The sequence below is a fragment of the Vigna radiata genome, unplaced genomic scaffold (assembly GCF_000741045.1).
Source record: "Vigna radiata var. radiata cultivar VC1973A unplaced genomic scaffold, Vradiata_ver6 scaffold_153, whole genome shotgun sequence".
In the NCBI taxonomy this organism is placed as follows: domain Eukaryota; kingdom Viridiplantae; phylum Streptophyta; class Magnoliopsida; order Fabales; family Fabaceae; genus Vigna; species Vigna radiata.
Window position 1 is genome coordinate 603,056 of NW_014542917.1, and position 12,077 is coordinate 615,132.

The 12,077-nt window shown below is 32.4% G+C and overlaps 1 protein-coding gene across 1 annotated transcript; it reads right to left on the reverse strand.

Annotated features, from left to right (window-relative positions):
- Window positions 1–4,122: 4,122 nt before the first annotated feature.
- On the reverse strand, window positions 4,123–5,006 carry LOC106752611 (uncharacterized mitochondrial protein AtMg00810-like). Its single transcript, XM_014634322.1, has 2 exons — window positions 4,443–5,006; window positions 4,123–4,368 (listed from the first exon to the last, which is right to left on the reverse strand). Exons 1-2 carry the CDS (start codon window positions 5,004–5,006, stop codon window positions 4,123–4,125), a joined length of 810 nt encoding a protein of 269 aa, XP_014489808.1.
- Window positions 5,007–12,077: the final 7,071 nt, after the last annotated feature.

Sequence of the window (12,077 nt, forward strand, 5' to 3'; positions counted from 1 at the left end):
TTGTTTTCTTTTGTCAATTGAATCAACTTTATTTTGCATGTTAATATTTTTGTTCTCAAATCCAATTTATTAAATTTTATTTTGAAGTCTTATTATTTTAATTCACGCAAACGAGAAATCCATTCGAGTCTCTTGGGAAAACGATACTTGATCATACCATTTATATTACTTGTACGATTTGGTACACTTGCCAATTTGTCAACAGCAAGGTATTGGGAAACGTACCTTTGTTTTCTTGTTTGAGTCTATAATGAATGTGGGTTTATTCTTGATTTTCTTAAGGGGTATGGGGAAACTTATCTTTGTTTTGCTTGTTGTTGTATATCATGTGTGTTCTTGATTATCTTGATTGATACTCTTTGTTTTAAGGCATGTATATAAGATTATGGTTACAATTATCTGTGGTTATTATTGGGTAAGGGTTTTTGTATGCATGAGGATAAGGTTTATGTAATATTTGTGATGGGTTTTCCCTACGAATATATGTATGGTTTTGTTGGATTATTCCATAGTAGAGTTTGATGTTAAGGGGAACAAAGTTATGATATTTGGGGTTTTACCATGCAAACACATGATGTAAAGATAGCGTGATAAACTTGTGTAGTGTTTTTGGGTTTTGTTTGGGCTATAATATGTATAATGATGGGATTGGATGAATAAAAGGATGTAAGGTATGTGTTTAAGTGTGTTTACTATGGTTTGTGATGTTTGATTGCATGTATGATGTCTTAATTTTTTCACGTAATTTGGAATTGATATATGGGGGTTTTGGATATTGGGTATATCCAGAAATGTGATTATTCTCGGGAATGACCGATTATCTAGAATGATAATCAATTAGTGATAATCGATTATTGTTAGTGTTAATTGATTACCATTAGTAGTAATCGATTAACATAGTGAATGTTGTGTTCTTTATAACCTTTCTGGAATAATTGATTACCACTTTTGATAATCGATTATTCGAGTGCATTTTTGTTGAAAATGATGATTTTGATGAAGATTGGACATGAACCAAGGTGGAGGAGCTGTGAATAGTGATGATAATCAGAGATTGAGTTTAATGGTTATATTTAGGGTCAAGTTTGACTTGTGGTTGAGATTGGAGCATGACTAGGTGTTGAGGTGTACCTATATGTGTGGTTGATGAGCATAAGATTGGAGGATAAGTCTACTTACTGTACCTAGTAAATCATGTTTTTATTTACGGGTAGGTGATGCTCATGGTTTGTTTATAATTGGGATAGTCGTGGTGGTGGTATATCTATGATGATGATCATGATATGGAATGCTCTAGGTGATGCTATGGTGATAACAATGTTACTGTAGTAGTTATATTCAATAGTTAGCATAGGTGTTATTATGTGCATAGACCAAGGGTTAAGGATCGATGATCGAGTAATTGGATATGATTCTTTTGTTATGTTAAAAGATTAGGAATCCTATTATTGGGTATGAGGTGGTTATTATGGTTGATATATTCAATGTGTTAAATCTTATTATTATTATGATTCTTTTAATGGTTGCACGTTATGAGTTTGTTCGTGAGTTCATCATCATTTTCAATTCATCAATGGTGGCTGGTCAGGGTTCAACTACGACCAAAGTTTTGGTAAGATCATCAACCTAGACGTTTTGGTGATTTCATAGGCCAGTCATTGCTCACCGACCATTAATCTTAGTAGTGCATCTTCTTCTGTTCCAGGGCCTTCAAGGTATTTCTTTTTTATGAATATTGTTTTCTTTCTCATGTGTTAATGTATTTTCTGAAATATCATATTGCTATTTTGTTTAAGAGTATTTTTGTAGCTTTGGAAGAATATATAGGTTAAGGAGTGTCAATCATCGTTGAAATGAGATGGGATGACTTCATTGATGTTAGCGGGAGCTTGCTCATTTTTCTATTGAGCGTCATGCAATAAGAAGTTTTCATAAGTACGTAGTTTGTTTCAGTTTTCCTTTTGTGTTACTGGATCTTGTGCTATAAATCTATTTGGAGTTGTAAGTGCAAAAGAAAGTATTTCTTTTGACCTGCCTTCTAAGCTTTAGTGAGGTTGACAATTTAATGTTGAGTTCTGAAAATAACTTGAACAGTAGCAACAACATCGGGATAACTTCTTCGGATATACCACCCTTGCGATAGTGTTTGTCACTAGATTTAGTTACAGTAGGCAATAGAAAATATACAAGAGAGCTAAGAAGGGTTTTTGGTGTCTCTACTAAAGACCAATCTTTTGGAGGTCCACATCCTAAACCCATGGCTCCTACGGAACTAAATTGGAAATCTTTGTCTAAATTGGAAAAAGATGAGGCATTATGACAAAGATCAGATAAAATGGAGCAGAGAGAAACATAATGCAGACATGAATCATGCTGCTCTGACCTTGTTTATTAAAATATGAACGTGTATATATACAAAAGGGGAGGAAAGAGAAAAATAAAATAACAGAAAATGAATAATAGAATCAATATAAGAAACGTGACTCCTCAAATATTGCAGAAACAAATTTCGGTTAAGACCCCCCCCCCTCCTCCCGCCCCCCTCAATTAAGCATTCCCAGCTTGGTACGAAGAGTGGAAAACAGAGAAGGAGACAGGGATTTGAAGATGTCTGCGAGCTGCTGAGATGAAGATACTAGGAGTAGTTTGACCAGGCTAGAATGAACTTTTTCACGGACATGTGTTTAGTACGCTCATGGAACACTTGATTTGCTGCAATCTGAAGTGCAGATTGATTATCACAGTTAGGGATGGCAAAAAAACCCGCGCTTGCGGATATCCGCGGATAAAATCTACGACGGATAGTTGATAACCGCGAATATTTACTACCCGAAACCTGTGGATAGCGGGTATTTTAATACCCACTTATAAACGGGTCGGGTTCGGGTATTACACTATTTGGTCTGCAGATATCTGTTACCCGCTTAAAAATTAAAATTACGTTTGTATCCTTAGGCTTAAATTAGGTTTTATTCTTTTGTCTTTTTGTCTCTTTCTACATCTCTGCAACAATCTCTTCCTCCTGTCGTGCTAACACATTTTGTGCCACCATCATTGGACATATAGTTCTGTATTGGACTCTCTTAACCACCATCAGTGTTCAATGTCGGAGTTGCACTTTGCCGATCAAGAACGATATCTCTTCGAATTACCTTTTTTTTGTTTTCCCTAATTTTTTCTTGTCTTGAGTGACTTATGTTATGCTTTGAAAATTCTGCATACACATTTATGTGAAAAGAATCTTTATTTTGGATCCATACATACACAGAGACAAAAATTCTATATGGGAGTTTGTCGCATGTGACAGAACACCGGTTGAAAAATAAAACCCCTAAATTTTTTCCAGATTTAGGAACAAAAGCTATCATTAACCCATATGTGTGGAATAGTTGGGGAATAATATTAATATATAGGTGTATAGGAATCAGAAAAAAGGGCATGAGTTAAATACTCTGAAAGGCAAATTCATAATTTTTGTACAAAATTTATGTATAAAGAAATTATAAGACACATTGGACAAGATTTTTTCCGTATTAAAGAAGGGGTTAAATTTGAAGAAGAATTAAATAAGTAAACAGAAGAAAGAAGATAAATATAAATAATAAATAAACAGTGATTGAAAGAAGGAAGAGTGACAATACTTGTAGTTGCAGACAAGAATGCTCAGCTCTTCGTTCACCACCACCAGTGGTTGTCTGACATAAAGAGTAGCCAATAGAGTGAATAAAAAAAAGAGGTTATTTTGAATATTTTATTGATGAACGAGGGAGAGGTTTTTGTGAGTTAGGTGAGAGGGAATCCCAAAATTAATTGGAATCTTATTTTTGGAACAATTATTTTTAAAATTACTTGTATTTGGACACATGTTGCATTATTAATTTTTATTAATTCGAATCTATGTTTTTTAACTTTTATTTACTTATCCATTGAATTTATTTGGATATATGTTTTAAATATTATTTGTATTTTTTTTTTTGCAATTTAATTTGGATTTCATTTAAAAACTTAAAAAATAATTTTTTTCATAATATTCGTGGGTTGAAAACGGATATCTGCGGATTTTTTTTAGGCGGATATCCGGCGAGTAGGCACTATCTGTGCCGACCCGACCCATTGCCATCCCTAATCACAATAGAGAAGAGCAGGTTGTCTGAATGAAATGTGGAGATCATTCAGCAGATAGGTTAACCACTGAAGCTCACAAGTTGTGGTTGCAAGAGCGCGATATTCAGCCTTGGAGGAGCTGCGAGATACTGTAGGTTGCTTCTCAGAACGCCATGAAATGAGTGAATCTCCAATGTAAATGGAAAAATTAGTAATGGAACGACGAGTGTCGAGACATCTCGCCCAATCAGAGTCACTAAACACCTTCAATTGGAGAGAACTATTAGTAGAGAAAAATAGTCCTAAACCAGGAGCTTGTTTCAAATATCGTAAAATACGAATTGGCTAAGATGATGCACAACATAGGAGATGTCAGGGTGAGTGGTAGTGAGATATATTAAGCAGCCAAGAAAACGACTATATGATGAAGAATTAGGAAGCGGTGTGCCAGATGAGATGGAAAGGCGAGCAGTATAATCCATGGGCGTGGCAATAGGACGGGAAGCCAGCATACTGCAATCTGTCAAAATGTCCAGTGTGTACTTATGTTGAGAAAGATGTATTCCAGTGCTGTTACGGGCAACTTCTAGACCCAAGAAGTATCTGAGATTGCCAAGATTCTTTATCTTGAAGGCCTGATCTAGAAGGCGTGTAACAACTTCAATTTCTTCAATATTATTGCCTGCAAGCACAATATCATCGACGTATACAAGGAGTGTTGTAGTAGAAAACTCAGAAATCTTCAAAAACAAAGAATGATCATATTCAGATTGTCGATAGCCATGTTGAAGAAGAAATGAAGAGAGCTTGGCAAACCATTGTCGGCTTAAGCCATAAAGGAATCTTTGAAGTTTGCACACTTGGTTGGGAAAAGCAGGAGTAATACCTGGAGGGAGAGTCATGTAAACTTCTTCATATAATTCACCATGAAGAAAAGCATTATTGACATCGAGCTATTTGAAGTGCCAATTAAAGATTGCAGCTAAAGCCAAGAGTAAACGAACAATGGTGAGTTTTGTAACAGGAGAGAAAGTTGCAATATAATTTAATCCTTCCATTTGGGTGTATCCCTTAGCTACAAGACGAGCTTTGTAGCGGTCAAGACTACCATCAACATGATACTTTATTTTATAGATCCAGCGACAACCTATCATATGTTTATTTGGTGGCAGAGATGTGAGGGTCCAAGTGTGATTCAAGTTTAAAGCCTCTAATTCAGTTTGCATGGCTTCTTCCCAGCAATCATGTTTTACAGCTTCAGCATAGGAATGTGGTTCAGTGATGGTAGAGATGGAGGTAATGAATGATTGAAAATTTTGAGAAAAATTAGAATAAGAGAGAAAATCTTGAATAGGGTAGCGCATACCTTGATGAAGATTGGTGGAAGTTGATATGAGATAGTGATGGTAATCTTGCAGATAAGATGGAGGATGACGAGAACGACTGGACTGCCTCAGTGAAGGTATAGGTGAAATTGATTGAGTAGGATGGGGAATAGTAATGGGAGTAGGTGGAGGGGATGAAACAAGAACTAAATCAGGGAAAATATAAACAAAGGGAGTAGGTGAAACAGTGGAAATATCATAATTATTGGATGAAATATGGATAAATGTAAAATGATCCTCATAAAAGTATACATTGCGTGATATTACAATGTTACGAGTATGAAGATCATATAGAATATAGCCTTTTGTAGCAGGTGGGAAACACAAGGATGAGCACGAGGATCTAATTTCTTATGATGTGCAGTGGATGTGGAACTGTAACACAAGCAGTCAAACACTTTCAATAGAGAGATATCACATGGATGACCATAAAGTTTTTGAAATGGAGAGTGATTATGCAGAAACGGAGTTGGGATGATATTTATCAAATAAGTGGCATGCAAAAGTGCATAACTCCAAAAACATAAAGGTAAGTTTGAGTGAAATAGTAGAGCACGAGTAACATTGAGTAAATGTTGATGCTTGCGCTCAATAATTCCATTTTGTTCTGGAGTTTCAATGCATGATGTTTGATATATTATGCCTTTAGATGCGAAAAAGTCATGCATAGAGAACTCAGAATCATTGTCTGTGCAAATGATTTGAACATGAGAGTTAAATTGTTTTTCAGCAAAGACAATGAAATTAATAATGAGTTTGCGTGTTTCAGCTTAATTGTTCATTAGAAAAACCCATGTAAAACGTGTACTATCATCCATGATAGTTAGAAAAAATTTGTGGCCATGCATTGAGGGGGTGGAGTAACCCTATATGTCCATATGCAACAAAGAAAACGGTCTTTGAGCATGAGAGTGACTTGATGAAAAAGGAAGTTTTCTTTGCTTTGCATAATGATAGGAATTACAAATAAAATTGTCGTTTATGGTCAAACATGGATACGTCTTCTGCATAATGTGTAATCGGGAATTGGATAAATGCCCAAGGCGAAAATGCCAAAGATCAATAGGTAAAGTATTATAAGAAGGATGAACAATAATGTGGGCAGAAGTGAAATTGGATGTTGAAGTAGTAGTAGATGGTTGCTGAATCAATGCCAATAGAGCTTAATATTGTTGAGGAGTAAACCAAATAGCTAAACTCTCAGAAGAAGTGTTTGTGTCTTTGTCTGCAATAGTTCCTTCAGCGATAGAAACGTTGTTAGCAGAAGAGGATTTAGTAGGAAAGAAGCAATGACCAGGAGGGTATCCATGCTTCTTATAGCATACTTCAATAGTATGGCCCGCTTTTCCACAATAGGAACAAAGTTTTCCATGAGTAGAGGCACCCTTACTACTCTTAATATAAGAAGAATTAGGAAATCCATGTTTACGATAACAAGTGCTTTCAGTGTGACCAGGTCGACCACAAAACGTACACACAGATGCAGTGTTGACAGTACCATGAATCGTGTTGGCAGAGTTGGATTTTGTTTCTGCACTAAAAATATCAGGAATAGAAAACTGGCGTTCCTGTTGGGCTACATAGGAAAAAAATTTATTAATGGGAGGTAACGGATCCATCGATAGGACATGAGAGCGAACATTAGCATACTAGTCGTTTAATTCTTGAAGAAACTGCATAGCTTGATCTTCCAATTTTCGTTGAGCAAGAATGGAAGATAATTTGCAAGAGCATTGCACACCATAAATACAGACAGGATCAGGTCTGAAATTTTCAAGTTCATCCCAAATAACGTGAAGTTGAGTGAAATAATCGGTGACATTGAGATCACCTTGTTTGATTGAAGAGGCTTCAAGCTGGAGAGCAGAAATTCGAAGAAGATCACCCTGCGAATACCGAGACTTGAGATCTCTCCAAATCTCCTCCTCACAGTCCATCCAAAGAATGCTCTGTCGGATGGACGAAGAAACTGAGTGAATGAGCCAGGAGATGACCATGTTATTGCAATGTCTCCAGGCTCCGAAAGTGCGATTAGATGCTAACGTTCGTGGAGTACTGCCATCAACGAACTCGACTTTATTTTTAGCACTAAGAACAGTGATCATAGATATGCTCCAAGAATGGTAGTTCGTGGAATCAAGTGGAGGGGATACCGGTGAGAGGGTTGGGTTTTCATTGGGATGGAGATATAAAAAATGATAAACATTGAGAGAAGGATCAAACTCATCACCCATGGTAGCATATGGAAGTGATGAGGAGGAAGAAGAAGATCGTCAAGCTGTGAATACCATGACAAAGATCATATAAAGAGAAACGTAATACAGGCATGAATCATGCTGCTCTGACCTTGTTTATTAAAATATGGACATGTATATATACAAACGGGGAGGAAAAGGAAAAATAAAATAACAAGAAAAGGAATAACAAAATTCATATAAGAAACGTGATTCCTCAAAGCATAAACAAATTTCGATTAAAACATTAAACATAAAAAAGGGACAAAGAACTTATTTATCTAATGATAGAACACAGGAACAAACTTGACCAAAATGGATAACAAGATTCATAAAATCCTATTGGTATTGGAATTATTATTATTATTATTATTATTATTATTATTATTATTATTATTATTAAAATACTATATTGCTGACCTGTCATGTATATTGCTACATAATTTTTAACAATATGGACTTTAATATTTACGAGGGCCAAATAGGAATGCATATGCACATCAATTTACTTCATTTAAATTTTCAAGCTCCTTTTTAATCCCAAAAGAAAACATTCAAGATGCTTCTAGCCTAGTTTAAACATTTTAGAATGGAATAATTTGAATAATCTGTCATCTAAATCTCCTAGTAAAGCATTAATAAATGATAATATAATGTCATATTTTAAAAATGGACAACTCTTTCCTCTGTTTTGTTCTTGGTTTTGATTTATTAACTTTTGTTAATAATATGTTTGTGTTTATTTCCTCTCTTTCTTCATGACTTTGCACACTCTGTAATGCTCTCAAGAGGAAAGTGGGAGTTCTGTTCTGTTCGAAACGAAGAGGAAAAATAACTACACTTCCAAAAGAGGTCTGTTGGAACGCTAGGAAACAAAATTACAACTATTGAGAAGGATATAAAAATAACTACACTTCCAAAAGCAAATGCTGATTTCAAGATGGGACCATGGTATGTGTGTTTTGGCCGAGACTCTTTTGTGGTTTTGGATGAATACCTAGGTTATTTTGTAGCTTTTATGGTGCTATAGAAATTTATATATTTATATTGTTGATTATTATACTATTTTTTTTTTATCATTTGTGATGCAAATGTATTTGAGTCTCTTAAATATAAGACAATTATTTAGTGTTAGTAACATTAAAAAGAGTTTATAATATTTCTTTGAGATAAAATTATATATATTCTATAATTAATTTTGATTAATTATAAATTAAGTTGAAATTATTTTTTATTTTAGGATTAAATATGTTTTTAGTCGGCGATTTTGGTTTTAGTTCCTGTTTCAAACTAAGGTACAATTTAGTCCTTCAACTTTAGAAAACTCTGGTTTTAGTCCTTTTTATCAAATTTTTTTACTTTATTTGCTATTTCAAACATGTTTCTTAGTTAACATTGAAGCAAATATTTGTGAAACATTGTAAACAATCCAAATGTTATAATGAAACGTGCTTGAAACAGCAAATAAAGTTAAAAAAAAATTGGTAAGAAAGACTAAAATCAGAATTTTCTAAAGTTGAAGGACTAAATTGTACGTTAGTTTGAAAGAAGGACTAAAACCAAAATCGCCCCAAAATATAGGGACTAAAAACATATTTAACCCTTTATTTTAAACTACTTTTATGATATTATGATAATTTTGACAATAGAATAATATGTATTTGACCATTTTAATAAAAAAAAGTTTATTATGCTTTTTTGTTATTATTAATATATTTTGATTTTATTATAAATAAATATTATTGACACCAAGTATAAATATTTCAAATGTTAATATATATTAAATATGTAAGAAAAATAAAATAATAAACTCTCAAACTAAATAGTAGTAAAGAGGAAAGTTAAAATCTCCACGGCATAATTATCGAATTAAATAAAATGTTAATCTAAAAAAAGTGCAAATTACCAAAGTAATTCTTACAATAAAATAGTTAAAAAGAAAAGAAGTTTAAAATCTACTGTAAAAAAAAAAAAACTCTTTAATATATGAATGTGATACCAAGTATTGTGGAGAATTCAAAATATTAATTTGCAGAGGATTAAAAATCCCCACAAATAATAATAAAATAAAACTTCTATTAAATAACAATTTTTTATAGTGAATTTTATAAAAATTTTAATTTTAATTAAATAATTTTCATACGTAAAAAATCATATCAAATAAAAAATTAAATAAAAATAATTTTTGCAAAATATCACTGAAAACTGATTAATAAACTACCACCGTAAAATATTTAAGATTATTGGAATAAAATATCATTGGAAAATATTTATATAGAGTAACAATATACTTATTATTAAGATAACAACTAACAATATTTTTAAACAAAAAATTTCGAAAATAATAACTAAAAATATTCAATAAAATACGAAGTATATTGAAATCTTAAAATAATATTTTTTATGATTCAAGCATCATATAAAATAATTATATTTAGATTTTGAAACAACCTTATGTTAAATTATTTTTTAAAAATATCTCACTTAAATTTCTGAAAATATAAAATGTTTCTCACAAAAAAAGCCTATTTTCATTTTTTAAAACAAACATGATTTCGTACTGAAAAAATGTTTTATATATCACAACATATATTTCGAATGCAAAATTTTTGTATAAAGACAATTTTGTTTTTATATTTTTAAACGAAAAGCTAGTTTATTAAACTTTTATGATTTATAAATTTCACTATTTTCGTTTTTCATTAATAAAATAGTTAACAATAAAATTAATAATGATTATGCAACATTACGTATATTTTATAATCTTTTCTATAAAGATAATGGAAGTATATTTATAAAACACTATTTCTTTTTGTGAAGGTTGTGATCCTTTTTAAATTATTTTTATATCAAAAGAAATTATTTCATTAAGTTTATAAATTCATTTAATTTTTTGAGTGTGTAAATTTGTTAACTGTGTGACATCCCAATTATATTATAAAGATATATAATATAATAAAGGCGTCACCATGAATAATACTAGAAAGCAGTTAGAGTACTTTAGGTTCTTAAACAAAGATTACCGTTATCTAGAAAGTGGCTAAAAATTTAAAACTTAAAGTGCTAAAGTATCACAAAACAGCATAAGGTAACCGTGTTTCAAAAGTACATATAGGAAAAGAAATCCTAAAGGATCTAAGTCTCAACATCTTCATTGCCCTCCAAGACGTTCTCCACAGAGACCTCATTCTCCTCTGCTCACATCCAAGTGGATGATCATTGCAAACGAAAAGCATACAACATGGCACAAACACAAGCAAATGCAAGGATGAGCTAAATATATAAAAAAGTATGCTATTAACAGTAAATAACATTCAAGAACAAACTCAAAATCAAGTAAAGTAAGACACACATCCTATACATGTTATTTTCTAGACTTGACTCGTCCGGACTTTAGAATGATAGTCGAGCTATGCGGGCCATGCACCCATGGTGGCATGTGATACTTAGGCTCCCCCGCCCTGGGCTCCCCCGCCCTGCCACACTCACGAGGTTAGTCTGTTCCGTGCCCTGAAGCATGATGGAAGCCTCCAAGACTCAGACCTCCTGCTACTCCTCACCACATGGTCCAGTCCTCTCTACGTGAGAAGAAAGGCCATTGGAGCGCCAGGAAGACCCCCAAGACTGAACTCCTACTTCCATTCTAAAACACTAAGAATCTCATCCTGAGATTCTACACATATGGAACTTGGTTTACCACTTGGATCGTAATTTCATCACTTTGTAATCATATACTTTTTTTTCCCCAATCAACATATACATAATCTCAACAATATACATTACTCACAAATCACAAGTTATGAAAGTAACTAATCTATAATTGAATTTCAGTAGTAGATATTAACTCGTCAAACACAAGGTTTTACTTCAACAAATAAAATATTACCACAACACATGAAAATTATTCAACTTTTATAATTTATTTTACATAAATAATAATTCCTTATTTGTTTCATCTCTTAATTTATATATTTATTTACTAACAAAACATAAAGCTACTATTATAATGATAATAGTATATAATTTAAATTTATGCCAGTCAATAAACTAATCAGAGGTCAAACTTACAGAATTCTAATATTAATATATTATAATATAATATTAACAAAACTAAGTTAACATTTCTATACTGTTATATATCTAATATATACTAATCTGTATAAGTTGATAATTATTATATAATATAAAAGGTTCACCACAAAAATTATAGAATAAGCATATTTTGTAATATATAATATTATGTAATATATAATATAACGTAATATACTATTTAATCTTANCATTGCTATTTCCAAAACTAAGTTACAGTNTTCCTATCCTTTAAAAGGTTTTCCCAAACTTTNAAAAAANANNA

Bases quoted from the DNA above. Each gene is read 5' to 3' on its own strand.
- LOC106752611 (XM_014634322.1), bottom strand. From the start codon at position 5,006: ATGACTCTCCCTCCAGGTATTACTCCTGCTTTTCCCAACCAAGTGTGC. The intron at 4,369-4,442 runs GTATTTTACGAT...CTCCAATTGAAG, and splicing joins TGCATCATCTTAGCCAATTC to GTGTTTAGTGACTCTGATTG.